Here is a 24,800-nt window from a genome sequence, read left to right as displayed (position 1 = left end):
ACATATGTATTCATGAATTTGAAAATTGATACTAGATGCAAAGAAGAGTAAAGGAAATCTAAAATTGTATTTATTCATTTTTATTTATATTTGGGACTCACTTTTCTAATACAAATTTAACTTGCTGGTTTAGTTTCATTATAGTCTGATTTACTTCTTCTTACAGTGGTTTTCATATATTCTGTTTGCTTTCCTGAGAAAATTGCAGTGTTTGAATTTTTGGTATGCTTACCTTAGATCATAACTTTATCATTCTTATCCTTACAATTGCTGAAGTATTGTTTTCTGTCAAAAATTATAGTAACTATGACTTATAAAAAGTGTTTTCATAAGGAAATTGACGCACTAATTTCAAACCCATTGGAAGTTATTATCATAGTTTTAACCAATGATTTTAGTAAAATTAAATAGTTAATTTAAGTAGAATTAACTGAAGTTGTGAGTCTTTAAACTTAAAGTGATGAAGGAAAACTTTTCCTCCCTAGAATTTTTAAGTTGCTTTAACAGTTAATAACAAAAATAAAACACCTAGTTTCCAGTAAAAACTGATGGTTCTTTTAAATTTTAAATACGTTATGCATAGGAGTCAATTGGATATGTCTTTTAAAAGCCTAAAGGAAGAAAAGGAAGCAAAAACATTTGTGGTTGTTTCCTTTGCAAGGTGTGTACTATAATTACTATATTGATGTATTTCCGAACCTCACTACATGAGCATCTGTGACAAGTAAAACTACTGATTGATATTTTCTATTCCCTTTTCTAATATTCTCTTATTCTGACATTTAACTATTAAAAAATAGAACAAATACAAACTATTCATTTATTTTACTATCATTAAGAATTAAAAATTTAAAAAATGAGATTCTATGGCTATCGCTGTTCATCAAAACCAACTTCTGTGGTTTTAAATTGCAAACTAAACCAAAATCAGCACAAATCCTGGGGTCTTAACTTATATACTGAATGAACCAACTTGTTTTGAAGAAACCCTCTTTTGTATTTTTTTAATCTTTTGAAAAAAATTACATATCTATCCTATTTGATCATTACACTAGCACTGTAAGCTAGAAAGACTGAGAATTATCTATATTTTACATTTGAGAAAATTGAAAGTAATGATTAAATTACTCGTTCTAGGCCAATTAGGGCCAGAAATAATAATGTTTGTGTTCTAGGCTCCTAACTTTTGAATATATGTGTTCTATTTCAGGCCTTTATTTTGTCCCAAATTCTAGAATTATAGCAGTTGTATACTCTGCATCCTATAGGCTTATCAGAGCCAATTGTGAAACATTGAGTTTTGTAAGCTGCTTGTTAAACCACTGATAATTTGAAACTGGTCTGGTGGGGATATTTATGCCACGGACATTGGCAGACACTGCATATCAGGGATGTTTTTTCCCTAGAGAGTTGGTTTAGCAGTGCAATACTGATTGTATCAATGTATAACTGCAGAAAGAAGCAAACAATAAAACCCAGAATAAAGCAATGTAACAGCGTAATACAATTTTGTAACTTCAGTTTATCTAGTATAGAAGTCAATATTTCTTTCTTTCCTCCTTAATTTAGACATATGCATCTAAGCAATGGATACATATGGGCAGGAGTGTCAGGAAAGCTTGAATTAAACTTGAGTATTCTGAGGACCTTTATGAATCTTAACCATGGTTTAAAAACTTCAAGTCCCAGGCCTAACAAACAGTTAAGGCATTCCGCATGTTTTTTCCCATCTCTGAACCTCTAGTGGATTAAAACTAGAGCCACATACTTTGGGACTTAATTATTTACAATTTCTTCTATATGAATTAATTTTGTCTTCTTAAGATTAAAATAAATTCTTTTAAGAGTGAGACATTAATTTCCTCTCCTTCCTTATTTCCTTTGGATAATATTTAATGACCACCTAATTTATCCCTGGTACTATGCTTGTTGCTTGAGATATAACAGTCATCAACCAAAAATGCCTTCTTTTATGGAATTTATAGTCTAATAAAGGGTCAGAAATTAATTAAATAATAACTGTGGTAAATTCTTTGAAAAAGAGTTTATAGTGCTGGGAGTATCTGATAGTGGGATTTTACCTACTCAGGCATGTCAGTAAAAGCTTCACTGAGGACATGGAGTTTGAATTGAGATTTGAAGAAGTTACCAGGTCTCAAATGTTCTTTCCTTATGTGGGCCTTCTCTGCCCTTGTAATCTGAATCAAATTCCCCTATTATATGTTCTCACATCATCCTGAATTTTCCATTTATAATAATAGTAACTACAGTTTATAATTTTATATTTGTTTTTTTTAATTTGTATTTTACTTTTTTTTTTTTTTTTTTTGCATGGACAGACACTGGAAATCGAACCTGGGTCTCCAGCATGGCAGGCGTGTCTGTTTTTTCTGAATAGACTACTGACCTCATAGTTCGGAATCTGTTTTGTTTACTTTGGTAGTCCCAGTATCTATTATTGTACCTGCCACGTAATAGTCACTCAATAGTTGTTAATGCTTCTACCTCCTTTCTCCTTGTCTCTATAATAAAACTGGCCTATGTCTTGCCTACCTCTCAGTTATTAAGAGGGCATAATAATGTAATGTATATGGAAGGACAAAAGTTGGAAAAATAAGACAAGATCCAGAATAGTTTAGTGACAGAACCAGGGAGAATCAAATATCCAGGAGGAAATAAAATAAATCAAAGGTAGCAGTGTCGTTGAGAAGAAAAAAAGAAAAAAATCATTGAATTTGACAGTGAGAGAATTTTACTTATTCATTCATCTTATTTGAAGGAAATTTGCTCAGTTTTGCAAAATTGATAACAAAATGATTTGTGACGTTAAATGTCTGGTATTAATTTTTAAAATGAAATGTAAAAGGAAAGTGTAAATAAATACTTTCTTGAAAATTTGTGTATCCAAGAATGTTTGATTAGGTTGTTGACAAATGTGCTTTGAGGGAAAGAAGGAGAGAAAACTACAAGCAGGAAAAAAAGACTGGAAGGAAATTTACAGGACTGTTGAATGGTTACCTTTAAATGATAGGACTCCTGGTGATGTTTTTGCCTGTTATACTGTTCTAGTTTTATACTTTCCTGTACTTTCAATTTTTATAAATTTAATGAGTCTGTATTATTTTGAAACAGTGAACATTAACATTTCCTAAAACTGACAATTGATTCTACGTTTGAGCAAAATATAGAATTATGCCTATATACTTAGAGGATTCGAGATATATTTAGATTTTTTTTATTCACTTAAATCTGCTTACAATTTTAGTATATTAATGTTGAATGCCAGTTTTTGGTCTTTGTTTATATATTCTTCTGTACCTCCAGAGTCTGAGCTTTTTGAGAGTGGATATCTTTAATGATCTTTGTATTTCTAGTGCCTAAAATCAACATGTATTTGTGATTGAATAACTTTTTTGAGATTGACGTGCCATGACCCTTTAATCAGCTTCAATCTATGTGCCTTTCTTTTTTTCAGGACATAGGAGTGAAAGCCACGATGAATGGTCATATTTCTAATCATCCCAGTGGTTTGGGAATGTATACATCTCAAATGAAGTAAGTTGAAAGGTTTATAATTGATTTGATTTGGAGGGATTGAATATGCTGGTTTTAATTACATAATATGGTTAATGAAAAAGATTAATTTCCTCTCTTTTTATAGCTCATTCCTCAGTAAGATGTAATTTATTTGTAACACTAACACGTTATTAAAATTTTATTGTGGGATAGGGCGGGCCACAGTGGCTCAGCAGGCAAAGTTCTTGCCTGCAATGCCAGAGACTTGGATTTGATTCCCAGTGTCCGATGCAAAAAAAAGAAAGAAAAAAGAAAAAAAAAGTATTGTGGGATTGTTAAGAATGAATGGTTAAGTAAATATCAACCCCAATGATAGTGATTTCATAGTCAGAAGACATTTCGTTCTGGTATTTTACATATTATTGCTGTCCATGCTTGACACATTTGCTCTACTTCAGAGTTTCCAGTTTCCCTAGAGCGTTCTATTATTGCTACTCATAAAATATTAGCCTTTAAGGAGGCTCATATATCATCTAGTTCAAACCAGATATTTGCCAAGATTTTTGCCAAGATATTACCATTGTGTAAAACAAAATCAGATCAGACAAACAGACAAAACAATCCCTAAGGCTCTGGTTGAAACTTGAAATCACAACCCTGATTCAAGGGGCCATTCCCTTATATATTTTGATTAATGTTGTTATTTGATATTGGCCATTGTGATATATATTTCACCCATCATTTTTAAGAACTGGGTTATTCATATTATAAAGAGTTATGCTTTGCCTTTTTTCTTGACAAAGGTTATCTGAAATTTCTTTAGTCTGAAATCGCTTCAGACAATAGGAAAGAATGTCAAGTGTCCTCTTAAATCTTGTCCATCAGTTATTCAAGCCAGAAAATTTGTCTACATCCTCAGTTCTTTCCTTTTTCTTACATATCCATTTAATGCATTTTCTTACAACAAATATCCATTTATCATGTCACTTCCTTGAATAAAGATATTGACTTTATCTAGAGGTTCTTGCACAAAGCCTATAAAGCCTTTCTCTGTTACCTTTTCAGCAATTTGTCTGTTCTGTGCACATCACATTGTATGCATTTCTTCTTCAGACACCATGCTGTTTTTTGAACCTATACCACTTCCACATGCCTTTTTTTGTTTAAATTCTCTACATGTCTGTTGAGTTTCTTTTCATTGTTTTAGATTCTGCTTAAATATCAACTTCATAGTTAAATCTTGGACAGCCTAATGAAAAGTTAATCCTCCTTTGATACCGCATGCTGTATCTATTAGTTTTACCTAGATATTATATTCTATTGTAACTGCTTTACTCACCTGTCTTATTCACTGTATTCATCCCTTCTATGTTCCCTATATTTCTAGGTTCTAGAGCTTAATAAATGTTTGCTGAGTAAATGAATAGAATTCAAACAAATAGGTGCTTACCTCCAATAACATATTAGTCACAAGAAGCTAGCTATGGGATAAAGCAGGTCAAATTAATGATAATGTATTTTAGGTTAAATATTTTAAGTATCTAGGAAAACATTTCCTGTTCCATTACAGCTTGAATATTGAGAGTTTGTTATAAGTAGATTGCTGCTCAGAACTCTATTCAATCTGGCAAACTTCACTCTTGTAAGATAGTTTCAATGATGGTGAATTGTTTTGGCTGTAGTTCTAACTTGGCATTTGAAAGGGAGCTGATTTGTACCAACTTCAACCCTCACTTGAGTAGTATGGTTTACAGTCTATTTCTTTGACCACTTACCAGAGTAGGATGTGACACATTTTGACAAACACAGTTAGTACAAACCCAATTCATTTTACTGAATCACATGATGATTATAGTGCATTGAAAATTTATAGTTTTGAGTCTTTATTGCTTACTTTGGACTTTAACCTAGCACACTAGCCCTTTTCTTTTCTGTTACAGTGGCTACGGATCACCTACCTATTCCCAGATGGACAGAGAACATAGTTCAAAAACAAGCGCAAAGGCCCTTTATGGTATGTTTATTTGTTGGGGTATAATTCTGATAGTTTTGCTTTTTGTTGCATTGTTTAAAACTTTTTGTTTTTAAATACTTTCTCAGTTGGCAACTTTTTGCTTTCAGCACTTCAAATATGTTATTCCACTGCCTTCTTGCCCCCATGAATTCCTCAAGATATTGGCACTTAATCTTACTGGAACTCCTTTGTATGTGACATGTTGCTTCTCTCTTGTAGCTTTCCAAATTCCCTTTTTATCTTTAGCATTTGAGAGTTTGATTATAATATGCCATGCATGGACCTATTTGAGTTTATCCTATTTGACATTTATTGAGCATCTTGGATGTGACATTAATGTCTTTTGTAAAGTTACAGAATTTTTCAGCCGTTATTTCTTTGAATATCTTCAAATTCATTGAATCTTTCTTCTTCCAGCTCCAATCTGCCATTGAATCCTTCTAGGGAATTTTTATTTTCTGTTACTCTGGTCTTGATCTCTGGTCCCATTTCATAATTTTCATGTCTATTGACATTCTCTTTATTTTCTTCTTTCAGTTTCCTGATAACTTTTAGTTCCTTATGTGAGTTTTCCTTTAGGTCTCTGAATATATTTAGGACTATTTTTAAAAGTTTTTGTCTAGAATGTCCCAGGTCTGGTCCTCCTTATTGATGACTTCTAATGCTTTAATTTCTTCTTTACCTGGGCCATTACTTCCTGTTTCTTTGTATGTTTTGTAACTTTTTGTTGAAACCTGGACATTTTTATATTCTAATGTGTCATCATTGAAATTTAGACTCTGGGGTATTTTGTTTATTAAACTTGTATCTAGTTAATGTTATAACAGAGCTTTCCTTAAATGCCAGGAGCTAACAACAATTAAAAGAAGAAGAAGGAAAAAAATAAACGCCTTTCCCGTTACTTTTGGATTGACCTGTTGAGTGCTCTCCTTCAGGTCTTATCTATATAATGAGTTTAAAGATTAGCTCCAGATCAAGCATAAGGGTTTCCCTCGCCTTTTCTGAGCATGCCTCTTTACTGGGCCATGTGTCTTGTCTTGGCATATGCATGTGGTACTTGGAAGTCCCTAGGAAACAGTTTCCACATGGTCTAGAACACTGCACTCTGTGTCCTACAGCTCGCATTCCATTGCCCTGGGCAACACAACCAGTCTGTTCTCTTACAGCAATCTGTTCCATAGGAGAGTTCCATGAGCTGCCTTCTGCATGTAGGGCAAGTTCTGGGACAGTGTCCCTCTCAGGCCACCATCAGATAGATGGGGTCAGACATGCATGCTCCCACTATGTGCAGAAGGGTTACTCTGTTCCCTCTGGGAACAGAACCGGCGATCTGCATTGGAAGCACAAACCCATTCCATTCTATGCTGGTGAGGATTAGAGAGGAACCAGCCAGGGTTGATAATACTGCTTCGAAGTAGCCTTTCTTTTTTTATTTGTCACTCACCCTGTTACTGCAGTCCTTTGACTGTATTCTGGAGTTGAACAGGCCAGCAGAGTTTGTGTTCTCCTGGTTCTTGCCAGTTGTTTCTATAATTCTGTTTTTAGCCCACTTTTAAAAAATTACCTTTTCAAAGTGATATTTTTGGGAATGTAGTGGTGATAGATAAATAAGCATTTTAAGGAAGAGTTTCTACAAAAATCTGCCAAAGTTATGACCTTTGCTTCCTGTCATATATTTTAAGACTGCAGAATACATTTATTACAGTGATTTCCAAAGAGTCTTTTTCATAGTGCCAACACTTGAGATGGATTTTTCCAAAACACATTTGTGATAGGTTTGTTGATTTTCATACCTGCCCAGGTTGATTGTGCGCTGGCAGTTTAAATAACATCTTCCTTACAGCTCTTGAACTTTTGGGGTAGTGTTGCAGTATGACTCATAGCCTTTATTTAATTTATTTCCTGCATTGCAAAATAATAAACTTTCAATTCTTCACTAGTTTCCAGTGCTTTCTATAGATTGTCTCTCTACACATGATATTTTTAAGCTTCGAATATGAAATAGAAGTGACTACTAAAAAGAAGTTGAAAAATCCCATAATATACCATAGAAGGCATTTGTTTTTACAGTATCTGCATGACTTCTTTATTACTGCTTAATAGTAGGAGTCAGGGGCGGGCCGCGGTGGCTCAGCGGGCAAAGTGCTTGCCTGCTATGCCGGAGGACCTCGGTTCGATTCCCGGCCCCAGCCCATGTAACAAAAACGGAGAAACAGAATACAATAAAACAAGAAAATGTTTAAAAATGTTTCCCTTTCTTCCTTCCTTCCTTCCTTCTATCCTTCCTTCCTTCTCTCTGTCTTTCCTTTAAAAAAAAAAAAAAAAAAAAAAAAAAAAAAAATAGTAGGAGTCAGAATAGTATTGTGATTAAGAGGAAACATTCTGGAAAAGACTTCCTGGATTCAAATCCAGTTCTACTACTTATTAGCTGAATAATCTTGGGCAAATTGTTTCATCTGACTGTACCTCACTTATCTGTATAGTAAAGACATCTCATAGGGTTAATATGAGAATTAAATAAATTAATGCATGTGAAATACTTAGAATGATATTTCTGGCAAAGAGTAAACACTTCATGTATTTACTATCATAGTTATTATTGTTACTATCTACTATAGGAACAAACAGCATATCCTCAAGTTGTTGAATTGTTTTTACATTTTATAGATCCATGGCTTCTTGACTTTGGTAAGAATGTACAATTATAAGATTTTGCAATTTTTCTGTATATGTACTTAGTGAATAGACTTTATGATTCAAAACCATAGACTTATAAAATGGCTTTAATGCCATAAATATATAAATCTTCCTATGGCCTTGTCAATCTGCTTCACCAGTTGTTTACAATTTTCTTGATTATTATATTAGGGCACACTTACCATGACCTAGTAGTTGTGACTTGTGGGTATAAAGAATATAATCAACAAATATTTATTTGTGATTAATATGTGCTCAGACCTGATAATAATATACAGTCCCTGACTTTATATTAGTCTAGAAAGTGATTTGAAGACAAGTGAAAAGGGAAACTTGTTTTTATAGGAATGAATTCATTCAGCCTATTTCTAAACAGATATTTATTAGGTGTTGTGCATGCGATACCATAATCTTTATGGTTTCTATTTCCATGTTCTTTAATTCATTTCAAAGATTACTACTTCATGATGGTCGTTGTTTTACCCATTATGGTGAGGTAGACTAATAAATGCAGTGCTCTGATAAAGGGCTGTGTTTGGATGGCAATGTTCATAGAGTATGATGGGGTGCTCAATGCTTCTTGGTTGGAGGAATGATCAGGAGGGATTTCTTAGAGATGAGATGAACTGAGTTCTGAAAGATGAGTAGGTGTTCTTCAGGCCTTTACGGTACAGGAGGTCACTGCAAATAGCAACATGAAACTTTTTAAACTAGACTATAAGCTCTATATAAGCCTTAATTGTCTTGTTCACTTAGTATTCCGTAGGCCCAGTACAATGCCTGATAGATAATCGATGCTCCGTAAATATTTGTGAAATGAATTAATAAACTGCAAACAGATTGATGTTAGTTGGAGAGTACAGTGTGGCACATTGGCAAATAAAAGCAATAAAGTAAACATGGGCTACATATAGGAAGACTCATACTAAGGAATTTGGATATTGTTTGCAGTCAATAGGCATTATTAATGTGTTTTAATCAGAGGAATAATAAGGTCAAATCCATCTTGGGTAACTCTGGTAACAGTAATGAGGTTGGATTTGAAGAGTATAAATAGGTGAATTAGAGATCTAAATAAGAGCCCTAAGGATTTTTGTTAAGAGGAAAGAGTATTAATCTCCTCACAAACCCCGCAGATCCAGAGGTCAATTTTAACAGAGCTAAGAAAGGAATAAGGGATAGAAAACAAGATTCACCTGCCAGTTTTAATGATTATTTTATTAGGAGAAACTTCATAAAATTGTACATCTAATGACTGGAAATCTTTAGCTTTCTAGCAGTACATTTTTATCCTCCCCCCTCCCTTTTTTTTTTAACATATGAGCAAGCTAAAGTCCTTTTCTAAAATCAGGTCATCTGACAAAGTTACGCAATTTAGGAAATCTTGCTTATAAGAAAATACAGTTAACTTTGTGCAGTGTGATGAAAATGACCAGTGTATAGGTAAAAGAAAGATATAAAAATGGTATAGAAAGGGTGCAAATTCTGGAGGCATTTTTGAGGAAGAAACAAGACTTAGCAATATTTTGGGTTTAGAAGTAAGATGGTTTTAATTTCCTGGAGGTTACTAATAGTGTTTTACTTCTTTATTCTAATACTACTGTTTGCTCAACACATTGTATACAAACACACACATTATAGTGTTTTCCCTTTAATCAGGTTCTGAATAAATGCCTATAGAATGTATAGATAGATGAATAAATGACAGTGAAAAATTATATTCATATTTTGAGCAAACCTTGATGATAAATTCCAGTTGACTTCTTAACTATATTTAGTTAACATTAGGAGCTTCTTGCCTCTTAGTCTGAATGATTTCAGTTTTCTCTCTTTAACTAGAAAATTGGGGAAGGAGAGATTAGTAATATAATTTATTAGTTTTCTTTAAAAATTTCTCCTTTTACAGTTATTATCTCATTGAATAAGTCTTCCAAAAATTAAATTGCCTATATGGGTGGCACATGAAGTTCTTTGGGATGTAAGGATCTTATTTAGCACACGGGAACAAAAGTTCTCACAATAATGACCACTTTTTTTTTTTAACACACTGGGCTCATATCAGTATTAGGGGTTTCATGCAAGTTTTCCATTTCATGAGGACACTTGTCAGGTCTGAGACCACGTTGTGCTGCCGATTGCTTCAGTAATCCACTTAGAGAAGCAACATGGGCTTTGGAGGACGAAGGATCTGTGACTGGATCATGGCTTTTTTTTACCAACTGAATGGCATTTTGAGCAAATTATTTAACCCATTGACTCCAGTTTCCTTATCTAAACAATGGAAATTATACTAATATTGTGGAAGCTCTTATGAGAAATAGAAGTAGAAAGCTTATTCTGAGAGTGATGAGGAGTACAGGAGGGTCACTTTTTGTCCTAGGTCTTCAGATTCATGATGTTGCCTCCAAATGATGTTACTCATTTAGTTACAGTGATGCATTGTCAGGATCAGGGAATAATCTTCATTTATAATCATTATATTCTTTATATTACTCCCTATAGTGCACTAGAAATATTTTTTTAGAAATCCCATAAATATATTGTAAATTTATAGCAATACATTTGCTTTTTTGGTGTATGTATTAATTTTAATTTTTTTTAATGAAAACAAAGTGTTTTGCACTTTTCCTAACCCTATTTTGTCATTTTTTCATTAATATACAAAAAATCTTAAAGCCACCATGTGAGAGGCTCCACACTCTGATAACATAGCATTTGATGAGGAAAACAAATATTACTTTTTCTCCTCTACTTATTCAAGACAATATTATTTCATTTGGCTTGTATTATCAGGGAATTGGAAATTTTATATATTTTTCCAGCTAGCCTGTTTCCTTCTTTAGGCACTAAATTTAAAATCATTTTTAAGGGAAATATGTATAAAATGCATTAAACATTCCGTTCCCTCAAGGGGTAGCACATATAGGCTCTTGTTGATGAGTCAGAGGGTCATCCTTGTACCTGCAATTTGTTGTATTGTGATATATTCAGAGGCTGCATTCTTTACCTTTATACTAAATGATTCAGAATCGTTTTAAAAATTTTTGAATATTTGAGATTCCTTTTTCTGAGTGACCAGGTCCCAAGATTGTCACTTTTTCTGTTACTAACATATCTGCTTCTGTCATTGCTTCTGATATGTTGTGGGCTGTGAAACTTAGGTAGAAAATCGTCTTGTTAGTAGAGTAAATAGGTTTTTAGTACACAAGAGTCTCTGCACTAAAACATGCAAGTTTATATGGATTAGTCAGGATGATATCTGTATTGGCCATTCAGTGGATTTATTATGGGGTCTCTTCCTAGAAAAGCAGCTTACTTTAAATTATATACTGCTGATTTTGAGCTGTGACCATTTACCATAAGGAAATCTTTTTAAAGTTACCCTATCTCCAGAAAAACTCAAGTTTCAGAGAATTGCTGATTAGTAATCTTTTGTTGTTATTACCAACACTAAGTGTAACTTTGAAATTTAGGTTGTTGAGAGGCCAGGCAATAATGGATAATATGATAGGCACTCTCCCAGGTCTTATTTTAGCCTCGGGTTTGGAGTTTTTGAGATGTTAACGAGTTAGAAAATATATTTACATTTTTCATACTTTTCTTTTACTTCTCAGGTAAGAATTGTGCATCAGTAACCTGTAAACTGCACAGTTTCTGCATAATAGAGTTTACTATAAACTTCCCTGAATATGTGCCTGACATATACCACAGATGTCTGCCTCTACACATTTTTTCTTTTTCTACCTATCTTCCTCTCTTTTTTCTGTCCCTCTCTTCTCATCTTCTTCTGATCTTCGTTTGGAGCTTGACTTTCTCTTTGTCATAATTGAAGTCCAAGCAATCTCTTAACAGATTGCAGTGGCACTTTAGACAGAAGTTAAAACTTGGTTTTCCTTTCACTATCCACCTTACCATGAGGAAGTTGGGCAATGTTAGAGTAAAAATTCAGTTTAATAGAGTGTGCCAGAGCATGTAACTCTAAAAGTTTGGCAATTTTCCCAGCTTGACTGAAAATTTAGAAACTTCTTTTTTATTCTTGGGGTAGGCCATTTTAATGATCTGTTGAACAAGACAGTAGAGTTAATTCTTAATGTAATATTTAAAGAACAGCTTTATTTATTTTAAAAATGGTATCTTGGTTCAGATACTGATTTGACAAACTGCAATTGCATTTGCCTAGATAATGGGTGCTTATAATGATTTCTCAGTGCTCCTTACTGATTCCCATTAAACACTTCTCTTCTCTGGGGAGTATACATAAAAATAGTGGGAAAAGAATAATACTTTAATGTGTTTGCAAAAAAAATTTTCAAGTGTAAAATAACATGTCTTACCACATTGTTTTACTTAGCGGAAGAAATTTTCAGTAACTCCTTTTATGCTTTTTATCTTTTAAATTGGCAAATCCTTGCATTCTAAGTAACACTTGGTTTTCAGAGAAAGAGAAAACGAAAATATTCTGAATATTATTTCTTCCAAATGTTGCTAATTATGCAATTCCCTGTACAAGCAAAAAGGACTCAAGTGTAAATGCTGAGACCTGCGTATTCTTTGTAATTTTGCTAATTGAAAAGTTAAATGGTACCTAAATTTAATATTTATGATCTGGAAGTTGAGCATCAATTTACCCAACAGCATATCAAGCTTATAATAGTAAAATTTTATGTACAGAAATTTCATCACTTGTTATTGAATTTACCCTACCTCTCTTTCTTTGAGTTTGTATATTCTAGCCCATAGACTAAAAGTTAATGGGAAAACTGGTGAAACATGAACATTGGTATTATGAACAACTAAAGGGTGGGTGCTGTTTATTTGTTCCTAGTTCTGTTTGATTCTAAGGGAGATAGAGAGTAAGTAGCTTATAATTTCAGAGATCCAAAATTCTATTGCCAAATGTATTGTTATTATTTAATATATCATTTGACTATGATTTATACCCTTAATTTGGAAAATAAAAATTTTGATTGAAAATGACAATGAAAATTGTCATTTGCACAGATTTTAGAGTAGTGGTTTTAACATTAGAATCTCTAGGGAGACTTACATAAAATCCTTGTACCCCAGCTGTATCCTAGATCAGTTACGTTAGAATCTAGGGGGAGTGGGACCCAGACAGTATTTTTTAAAAGTTCATTCTAATATGCAGCAAAGATTAAAAAGCATTGTTAGAGAAAGTAGTAAACTTTATCATAAGACTTTATCTTGAAAAGTGGGAAGAGATTTTTTTTTCTACGCTTTTTACTCTGTTGTAAGGCTTTTGTTGAGATTTTTCAGTGCAGGAGCATAATTACTATTTACAATGATACTTGTAGGTACATATGATTCCTATAAAAAATGTACTCTAATTGCTACTTTAGGAGCTGTATTTTAAATTTAACCTTTATTTACTGAACTAACATTACTGGGACTACTATTTTATTTATAAATCCACTTTATGGCATTTATAAATACTTAGGATCTTTAAAAGGTAATTTCTCTTAACATATACATGTTATTTACGGTGCAGCATGGGAGAAAAAGCAGCTTAGGGATTACTAAAAGGGCTCTCGATTAGGAACATTAGAAATGACACCATATCTTCTAGGCAACTGAAATGATCAATTGATATCATTATTTGCAAATTCTGTCTAGGTGTAGTCTTTTTCTATTTCTGTGAAGTGTTATTTCTATGAGTTTGAATCTAGGGAATAAATTCTCACTGCTTTATAATGACATTCTCTAAGTATAAAACATACAGTATTTTGATCTTCAATTGTGTTTGCTAATCATTTATCTGAAAGGCTCAGAAAAGCATATGAACATCCTGGGACTGCCCTATCATAATTGGATGCCCTGGCAACCACTGCCATTTCTTGTTCTATCCCCAGGTTGGGCCAAGGAAACAGAGCTACCCTCATATTCAGAGTCTGCCGTAGAAATTTGTATATTAGAATGTGATGAGCCACTGACTCTTACGTTTTCTAAAAGTGCTTTTATCAGTTATGTTTCTGAAATATAGATTGCATTTCAGGAGTTATAATCGTTTTTCCAAGAACAATTATCCACTTGTTAATATTTCACATTGACTAATCCTCACCTAATAATTAGAAAAATCATATCTGTTTAAATTTTTTAATACATAGAATACAATCATGTAAATGCAGGCTTATGTTTTGTCGTATTGGAAAAGAAAATTTGAAATGAAACTGGATCTTTCTTTTTGATTACATTACTTTGGTAGGACCAGATGGATCATACTTCTTCAGGTCATCATCCAAACAAAAAAAGAAAGGTAGTGGATACTGAACTTTGTAGTGTGCCTGTTTTTATTAAGTAATTGTAATGCTGCAAAAGCAAAACTAGAACATATTAGAATATCAGACTGATATAACACAGGGCATATGGAGATTTTCTCCTAAAAATTTTAAATAAATATAAATGAGAATTTAATTACTTATGTGTTGCAGAACAAAAATTTATCAAAGCTAGGAAAATCTATTAATATTCTGAATCAGTATATATACTTGCTTTGCTTTTATGTTCAGCAGAACTTTTCAACTCCTAGTCCAGTAGGAAGAACCAAAACTTCCATATAAGCTGAAATAAGCATGTTTATATTTGGAAAAAATGATTATTAGGAAATCTGCTTATATGTATAAAATATTAATAGAAATGTCTGCATATTAATGCTTTCACAGTCTTTTGATTTGACTTGCTTAACGCTTTTATTACACAGGTAAGGAGGCTGAAGCCCAGAAAGTTAAGGGTCTTCCCCAAATTTAGTCTCCTGCTTAGTGACAGAGTCAAAGCTTGAATAAAAAGTCTTCTGGTTCTCACTTAGAGATCTTTTCATCATAGCACTTTGCTTTAGAAGAAATAGGGTAACTCTGAGTCTTAAAAATAAGTGGGTTGTTTGACTAGAAAGTAGCAAATACCAAATATGGTTTCCACATGTTTTGTGTTTTAAGGTTGTTTTTGGTTTTGCAGCATTTCATATAGGAAAATTAGAGATTTTTTTTGTATTTTTAAGGAGTTCGATACAGTTACTTTCTACCTAATCTTCTCATTTTTCCTAACAGCTTATATCTACAATTCTAAGTATTGTTTGTTCTGTAGATGTGTGAAATTGTAAATGTTTAATGGCAATCAGTACAATCGTATCTTGTTTTGAATCTCTTTTGACACTGCCCATAGTTTGAATGTTGTGAATGAGATGTTTCATGTAGCATCTGCTTATTTTAGTAATGTGGTCTAACTCATATAATACAGTATCTATTACAGTATTTTTCTATTTTATTCTCAGTGAATTAACAGATGAAATTTATAAGCCAGATTTTATATTTTTGTGAAAAAGTAGGTTCCTTGTTAAAAATAAAAGCTTTAGACAAAAGCTTTTTTTTTTCTTATAACTGTTATAAACTTTTTAACCTTTGGAATTATGAAAATTATACTGGGTCAAGTTGTTCTTGCATATCACTTAGGTTTTCCCATGGCTTTACAATTTACTGTGAACAATGAATGTTTTCATATACACCACACAGTGGTGACTTTCCAGCTACTGTATTCACATGTGAGATAGACTAGTTTTAGAGATGGCCACATGATACTGGCATAGGAACTTCAGCCTATTAGTGGGTAAAGCCTTTTTTAATTTCTCTTTCAGAACAAAGGAAGAATTATGCACGGGGCAGTGTCAGCAGTGTGTCGGATGTATCCCAGTACCGTGTTGAAGTAAGATGTTTTGGTGTTTGTCACGATTTAGAATGACCCTTGAGAAACATAAAATTTGGAAGTAAAACCAGAATTAATGTTTTATTTCATTCCTATGGTGTATTTTAAGTTGTGTTGACCCTTTCCTTTAGATTTGTGTAAAAACAAAATGTTTTATTTAAAAATATCTTGTTAGCTTGAGGTCTATTTTTATAGAGAATAAATTGAAAAAATAAATTTTCTCCTCATTTATCATGGTCAGCCTTATTAGGGTCACAATAAGACAAAGGTTTCTATTTTGTAGTATAAAATCTTCATAAAATTAAGCTTTTGACAGGTTCAGTGAGTGGTTTAGTTTTATTTTTAGTTTTATCTAAGGTCATTACTTGTTCTATTTAAACAATGTTTATTTTTGAGCTTTTGCTCTATTATCTTTTAAGGTATTTGCTCTTAATGGTACTGTATCTAGGTGAACTCTGCATATAATAGAACATATTTAAGTAGAGAAGCAATAGTTAAATTGCTCTTAGTTTCAATACTATACCTATCTCTATCATGCTTGCTTAAATTTAAACAGTTTTCTTTCATTAAGTGGTTTCAGTTGAATGAAAAGGTTGCAGTTGTTACAGACTTGAGATTGCTCTTGTTATGCCCAATACCGGTGTCTATAGTTTTGAAGCTCTCATATAGATTACCTACTATTGTTCAACATTTGAATAACTGTAATGGAATAAAATGGAGGGAAGGTTGATTTTAAGAGAATATTGTATAAGCTATTAAGAACTTGTTTTTATATCATGTTATGTTGTTAAACATGACTCAATATTAAACAGATATAGATGTCTTATGAGTCAAAGCATCATTTCCCTTATTAAACAAAAACCTGCTTAGTTTTATTCTCTCAATAAGATAACTTTGAAGTTCTAGAGTACCTTGTGCTTGCCCCGCACCTCTCTACCAGCTGACTTCAATTATGTTAATCCTTCTTTCTTTTGGGAGATGTGTACTAGGAGGTTGTGTGTGCATGTTATAAATATTTTTCCTTTCTGACAATCATAAGCACTTGACCACATTTGTTCTGGATCGGAAAGATGCTATGATAACTGTTGATGATGGAATAAGGAAGCTGAAATTGCTCGATGCCAAGGGCAAAGTTTGGACTCAAGATATGATTCTTCAAGTGGATGACAGAGCTGTGAGCCTGATTGATTTAGAATCAAAGGCACGTTTGTTAAATTTATACTACTTTATTTTCAAGAAAGCGTCACAAATATTTATGTTCATAATCAGGTCAGATTGTTTGAAATGGGTGAAAGTTTGACAAAACAGTATTTTTAGCCAATGACTTGAATAAAAAATATCAACTATGTATGCATGCAAAATCAGTTTTTAAACCAGAGATTTGGGCGGCTATGCAACTGTTTTTTAACACAAAGTGGGAAAAGTGAGAAAAAATACATAGTTTTAAAATAAGGGCGCCAGTAGGGCATCATTGTTTATGCCACTAGGCCAAACCATATCTCAGTAAATGAGTGGATTGGGCTGAAGAGATTTGTAATGTGTGTGCATTAGCTTTTCACCAGCCCCATGACAGGCAGCTTTCGTTAAGCCCACATTGGCAGGTAAGATGCTGAGCTCTTGAAAGAGGACTTTTCTGAGCCTCATCTTCTCATGAGCATTTTGAGATGTAAGATAAAACAACTGTTATAATCATATTATTCTTGTGGGAGTGGGGGGTCAAAGTTTCTCCATTCTTTCCTCTTGCTCATTGTGTAGTTGGGGAGAATGGTAATCAAGAGCTTCTCTGATCTTCATCATTATATTTTAAAGGAACCTGCGTTTCTTTATGTTCCTTTGCTTGTTTTCAGGGAATCAGGATTTAGAAGAAAATTTTTGGAATAATGTATATGTGTATGTGTGATATATAATAAAAGTTGTTTATGTCCTAGTTTTCAGGGCTACCGTTTTTTATTTGCTTAAACAAAATCAGTTTCTCCCATTAATTACTTCATGACACTATTCACTGTTAATATAAAGATAAGCACCTTCAAATATATTTTATTAAATACAGAATTCTAATTGTGGACAGAAAGTCCATTTGCTTTTAAGTAGCAATTTAATTAGATGAACATTTTATTTGCATGGATCTTTATAGGTAGAGAGTATAGCTTATACATTAGTAAATATCTCCTAGTAAAATATTCCTAGTAAAAGGAATTCTGAAATTACATAGTCAGAAAAGAATAATATGTGCGATAGTTAATTTTGAGAAGAGACCTCAGTTTACTTCTTTTGCTCTTAAAGACATCATTTCTACCCTATAATTTGAGGAAATCAGTAATACAGAATTCAGTATTTCCTCCATTAATGAAAAGCATAACTTTGTTCCTCTGCTAATTCCATTTTTGCCATTATTCTCTCTACTGAACTCCCAGCCCAGCCTATTTCTCTACTGCCACCATTGTATCTATTTATTCTGCATATTTGCAACGTTTATAAGTATTTATTGCAAATGTTACTTGCACACTTTAAAATTATTTGTATGATGTTTAGGATTCTTTGTGGAGTAGATTTTATAAATACAATAAAAAGTAACAGACTATATTTTTACTTTACTTACAGAATGAACTGGAGAATTTTCCTCTAAACACAATACAGCACTGCCAATCTGTGATGCATTCATGTAACTATGATTCGATTCTTGCCCTGGTGTGTAAAGAACCAACTCAGAACAAGCCAGATCTTCATCTTTTCCAATGTGATGAGATTAAGGTGATCAAAAATGATGATTTATATTTTCCTCTTCAGTAGGTGCTCTGAAAGATATTAAATTGCCTATTTCAATCAAGACTAGAATGTACTAGATATTTTAGTTTCTGAGAATTTTGTAGGAAAAATAATACCTTGATATCTTCCTTAGGGCTTCCATGACAAATAAATAAAGTAAAGAGACTACAGAATGGGATTTTTTAAAAAATCAGATGCTTTCTGTTTGTTAAAAAAATACTACAAGATAATATATTAAATTCTTCAGAGTGCTTTGGACTTATAATCAAAATTGACTTTTTAAAAACTTTGCTTTGTGGATATTAAATAATCATGCTATCCTCTTTTATTTTGCACCAATCACATAGCAAGGATTATTAGATATTTCCCACGATATGATTTAAAGCTCGCAATTTAATTATGTGACTTGAATAATTGCTCAGGGCTTGTCGTCCCCAAATGATATGCAGACATAGTTAGCAATAATAACAGGGTACCTTGAAGGTTTATATTTCAAAGAGCACTGTAATTTTCATATGATTATAATTTGTGGTGCTTTATTGGACAAAGTTATCTTCAGCCTTGAATATCTTTATTTCATGAGTTGATTTCTTTAAAAGGGAAGTCAATTTGTGTTTATTCGTACTTTGCCAAAGCAATGATTTATCATTGTGATTGTTTATTATAAAATGTAGACAAAACTTTTATCTTACATATAAAGGTTGGAAGATTAGTCCAAAGAGGTGCCCTATCTTTTCCTTTCTGTTTGCTTGACGTTAAAAGATGATAGATAAATTCAGACTCTAAACTATATATTTTTATTTTCTTCTAATTTCAATGTATGCAAAAGATGATGATTAAAATCTTATTTGAAAAGAAAAGTGACATTTAGGTAATCTGTATATGTGATATTCATTAGATTTTTATGTAATGCCTTTTGAAGGTTATAAGGTATATTAAAAGTATATTGAGTTTTATGAGGTTACATGTGTTAAATCAATAAGTATTAAATGACATTTGCTTTGAATATATAGTAAAATTTAATTCAAGCATTTCAAAAACAAAGGACTAATTTGAAAGACATTTCAAATCTGATGTTGGCATTGGTACTCTATGAGTTCTCCAAGGACTAAAGTTTGCTGTGCTGAGTAAAGTTTCTGGATTTCAGTTTTGAGAATAAAAGAGTTGCTTAATTTGACCAGGGTGATGATATTGATGGATCCAAAATAGATTTACTGAGCACTGTTTTGTCATAACTAAAAGCTCAAGTACCACTGAACAACTATATTTGTGTACTCATTGGTGACCTATTCTACGTATGAGACTTTTATTTCCTTGCTCAACTGAAAATATTTATGTATTGAAATATGATGTAGTTCCTTTTATATGAATCATCATACAACAACACTTTTGAGTTTTATTGGTTTTTTTTTGTTGTTGTTGTTATTATGGGACTTCAGATAGTGTTCCTATCCCACCTCTGTAGCAAAATTTTCCTTAGAAATATAATAGCCCCCTGTTGGATGGTAGAGTTCAAGATTCCTAAGCATTTTCAGTAGTAATATCCTACATAACAGAGAGCCTTCAACATGAGGCTTGCAATGACTTCTTGAAACTAGGTTGTTCTCTTCTTGGGTAACACTGAAGTGGGGTGCATTAGCACTCATTTGACTAGCAGTGTGACCTGGGCCAAGTCAATTCATATGCCTGTTCTTCAGTTTCATTACTTATAAAACCAAGAGAATAGTTTAGATGATCTTTAAGTGTCATTTCGGCTCTATAATTTTATGATTATCAGTGTTCAGTGTAAAAGAATATACAATATATGTATTCCAGAAAAATATACATAATTACAGAAAGCAGGCAGGTACAATAATAGATTGCAGATATATTCCAGCAAGAATCTAATATGTGGTAATAGTCACTGGCTATAAATAAACTTCATAATCAAACAAAATAAACTTTATAGCCACTAATCTCACATTGGTTCCCAGGAAAACCAAATCGCATGTTTTTTGTTTGGGCAAATCTTTTGGGGAAAATTAATTTTTTTTTTCAATTTAAACAAAGGGAATTTATTTGCTTTTGGTTAGCGTCTGGGACAATTCAAATCAAAGCATCATCAGGCAGCGGGGAAAATTAATTTTTACCTGAAGTGACAAAATAAAGTGGTTATGAAAGGATACATCCTGGTGTGGGTTTCATTCCATGGTCATGGTGAATTTGTCCTAACTGAGAGCAGCTCTGCTTGGGCTGAATAATATATTTTGGGGGGTTGATGGGGGCCCAGTGGATCCTGGAGATGAGAAAGGAAAAGAAGTCTATCTACATGCATGGCTGCTTCTAATGTCTTCATTTCTTCTCAGGCAAAGATTTTTACTTAGTTTTATTTCAGCCTGTGCTTATAGTTTTAACTGTGGCTTTTTAATCTTTGCCTTTATACAAGGAAAGCTTTTTAAAAACTAGAAAAATCCTGGGTCAGATAATCTTTAGGAATTCCTTCAGCTTTTGAATGTCGTCCTTACAAATCAGTAAGTATTAAATGACATTTTCTTTGAATATATAGTAAAATTTAATTCAAGCATCTCAAAAACAAAGGACTAATTTGAAAGACATTTCAAATCTGGTGTTGGCATTGGTACTCTGAGTTCCTTTGCCACAAACAAGGAAGAAAAAATATGGAACTATCAAGCTTTATCGCTGTGGAAACCCCTGATACTGTCTCAAACATTAGAGACTCCCAAGTTAATAGGCCAAGCCCTTGATCTTGAGCCATGCCCTGTAAGCCTATTTCTGTAGTGTAGTAACGCCTAAGAGTTACTTCCGGAGGATCTGTTTTGTTGCTCAGATGTGGCCTCTGTCTCTAAGCCCAACTCTGCAAGCAAAATCATTACCCTGTCCCCTACGTGGAACACGACATCCAGGTGAAAATTTCCTTGGCAATGTGGGATATGACTTGCAAGGATGAACCTGGGCCCCAGCACTATGGGATCAACAGTGCCTGCCTGACTAGATGAGGGGGAAAAAATTGCGATAAAATAAAGTATCAGTGGCTCAGAGAGTTCAAATAGAGTCAAGAGGCTATTCTGGTGACTGCTCTTTTGCTGCTTCTGGTAGATACTGCTAATTGCCACAATTTGCCAAACCGCAACCAAAACCATTCCTGTCAACCCTAAAGAATACTTAGGGTTCTATCTGAGATTCTACACAAGTTCCATGCACTGTGATTACTTTCCAGAAACCTACAACCTCCAGGTGGGTTTCTAGGCCAGATAAATCCTGAAACCCAGAGGGGCCAGCCAGAACATCAGCCAGTTCCATCCCCCTATCCCATATTTTCAACAGCCCTTTCTAACATGAAAAAGTTATAATGGGCATAGTTCAAATACACCTAAAGGTTGGGAGAAGGATTAAAGGAGAAGGAGAAGTTAAAACAGAGAAGATAGGATTTAACAAATGAGTATGACTACTGAATCATTATATTGATATTTCTTTTAGTCTCCAGTGTCTTGGAGGAGCTAGAAGGGAAAACCTAAAATGATGGAACTAGTACCCATACTAAACTCTAAAATCTGTTCTATAACTACTTGTTACAACGTACTTTGAAATTTATTACTTTTTTGCATGTTATATTTCACAATAAAAATATTTTTTTAAAAAACTGAATCATGTTTTGAAAGCAGAAAAAAACAAACCCAAAACTTTCCCTTTGCACCAATATGCTTATTGATTAGTACAGAAAACATAATCCTTATTTATGCCTTAACCTGCATTCAAGACTCAAAAAAATCTATAAACTCCCGACTAATTTGTCTCTCCTTGCAGGCAAACCTAATAAGTGAGGATATTGAAAGTGCAATCAGTGACAGTAAAGGAGGGAAGCAGAAGAGGCGGCCTGATGCCCTGAGGTAAAAACATTAAATTAAAGTGTAAAATGGATTTGTTTTTAAGCCTTTTTTCCCCTAAAAACTTAGGAAAGTTCTTTTCAATGGAAGCACATTAATTATATTTTACAGAGTTTGACCTGACTAATTTGCTCTCACAGATTTGTCGATATTTGTTTACTCTTTCTTTTCTCTGTGTTTCTGGTCTTTTTCTGATACGGCTTTTCCTTCTTGGGCTGGGAGTCACAGAGAATCATGAAAGAGGAATGGCGTTTTAAGAGAGGGTAGCCTAGGAGAATGCAAATTAGAATTGCTACACAGCCTTTTCCAAATCACAGAAGATTCAGGAAAAAATAATCAACCTAGTTTTCAGCTGAATTTAAATGAATTTTTACAGAATTATAAAATACATTTAATATGAATTGGTTAGGGCGTCCTTACGGTTCAACCCTTCAGCATAGTTCTTTTTGAGATTGAGGAACGAATTCAATGAATTGAAAGAATTGATGTGTTAAAGAAACAGAGACAGTGAAGATTCAGCTCCTTTTCATCTTTTTAAGGATGATTTCCAAAGCAGACCCCGGTATCCCACCTCCACCAAGAGCTCCTGCCCCTGTGCCCCCCGGGACCGTTACCCAGGTGGATGTTCGAAGTCGGGTGGCAGCATGGTCTGCGTGGGCAGCTGACCAAGGGGACTGTGAGTATTTCTAGGAATTAATACTTGTTGAACACTTACTTTGGGTTGTGACATTGCTGTTGCTTTCACATTCTGATGCTGATTTTTAAACTGAAGCATGAGCTTTTTTTTTTAAAAAAATTAAATCTTAGATAAAGAAAGTTTAAGCCTTGGGGACTGTAAGATTATTGCCTGTGAGAGTTCAGAACTGGTCAATGATAAACTATGTTAGAATTACAGTTTTTTTGTTGTTGTTATTTGTTTTAATGCAGTAAAAGAGGGGAAGTTTGACTTGACTAACAAGAAGATTATAATTGAATATATAGCAAAAAAGAGGCTGTCAGTTGTTTAGTTTTGTTTTGTTTAAGACTCTACTTCACATTCTTTCCACTTAATATTTTAATGCTATTCCCTTTGGACAAGTTAGTTGTTGTTCCATGGAAAGGATGTCAGGACATTGGGCACTGGCAGTAGAAAAGTGGTTAAAAGCAGTCACCCTATAACTAAACTTTTCAATGGGCCTTTACACATGTACCATCATTTTATCTTGACTTTCTTTTTTATAGCTTAGTACTTAGTGTAACTTTTTATACCTGTCAGAATATCTTATTTGAATCTGAAATTTCAAAACTGGAAAATGCTTTAAAATATGTTTGGTCCAATCTCTTCCTTTTAAGGATTAATTGTGATAGAGAAAATTTGACCTTGATATAGTTTAGAGCCTCACTATTTTGCCTCCTAGTCTTATGAGGCTTCTTAAACTCATGCCCTTGATCCAAAAAAAGTATTATTCATGCATAATATCTTGCAGTATAGTTAAGTGATACAACTTGATTGCCAAAATGATAATGTTGGACTCTACTTTGAGGTCTGGTGGGTTCAAAGCTGGGCAGGACCCAAATCTACCTGTGTGAACCTTGAACAGTTATTTGGACTCTCTGTACTTAGCCTCACATGTAGAATGGAGATAGTAATTCCTGCTTCATGATTTGGAGAGGGTTAGATTTTATTTTGAGGGAGGTTGAAATAGTCTTTCTTGAAGACTTAAGTTTGCAGCATTTTGTATAAACTTGTAAAACTATGTGTGTAAAACTTTCAACAAAGAGAAGTTTTCACCAGGCGTTTCTGAGGTCTTGTTAGATTTTGTCTAAAATATTCTGTGCTGTATTATCTGTTTAAATTACAGTGAGATACTAGTTTCATACAACTCTGAATTTTCTTTTTTCTTTGTGGTAGGGGGAGACAAATGTTCCATTTATGGGTAAAATTAGGCATAGTGGAGGTATATCAATACAGAGCTTTCAATATTTTTTGCAGTTCTCTGTATTGAACATTGTGAGTCATGATGATATATCATGAGTTTTATTTCCGTTATTGGTAATACATTTCTCCTGTTCCATCCATGCATTTTCTATTTAATATAATGTGAAATCTTTGTAGCAGCTATCTATGTTTAGTGGTAGTTTTAACTGACTCATACCAGAAGGAGTTCATAATAGCCTCATGATTAACATAATGCTCTAGCAAACTGAGTTAACATTTTGAATGCTCTTAA

General features: G+C 33.3%; 1 protein-coding gene across 20 annotated transcripts in view; it reads left to right on the top strand.

Moving 5' to 3' along the window:
- EPS8 (EGFR pathway substrate 8, signaling adaptor) overlaps window positions 1–24,800 on the top strand; it is a 288,863-nt gene that overhangs the window by 218,819 nt on the left and 45,244 nt on the right. For 16 of the 20 annotated variants that reach the window (XM_077170203.1, XM_077170198.1, XM_077170195.1 and 13 more), the window contains 8 exons: window positions 3,476–3,555; window positions 5,457–5,530; window positions 14,451–14,501; window positions 15,873–15,940; window positions 16,980–17,141; window positions 18,542–18,691; window positions 22,511–22,593; window positions 23,130–23,266. In XM_077170203.1, the coding sequence (XP_077026318.1) occupies window positions 3,497–3,555; window positions 5,457–5,530; window positions 14,451–14,501; window positions 15,873–15,940; window positions 16,980–17,141; window positions 18,542–18,691; window positions 22,511–22,593; window positions 23,130–23,266 (784 nt within the window). In that variant the 5' untranslated portion in view covers window positions 3,476–3,496. The remainder of the gene's footprint in view (window positions 1–3,475; window positions 3,556–5,456; window positions 5,531–14,450; window positions 14,502–15,872; window positions 15,941–16,979; window positions 17,142–18,541; window positions 18,692–22,510; window positions 22,594–23,129; window positions 23,267–24,800) is intronic. The other 4 variants (XM_077170205.1, XM_077170210.1, XM_077170206.1 and 1 more) reach the window with 3 other exon arrangements.

This window comes from Tamandua tetradactyla, chromosome 7 (genome assembly GCF_023851605.1).
Source record: "Tamandua tetradactyla isolate mTamTet1 chromosome 7, mTamTet1.pri, whole genome shotgun sequence".
Lineage (NCBI taxonomy): Eukaryota > Metazoa > Chordata > Mammalia > Pilosa > Myrmecophagidae > Tamandua > Tamandua tetradactyla.
Note: the sequence above shows the minus strand (reverse complement) of the source record. Positions and strands in the feature narration are given on the sequence as shown.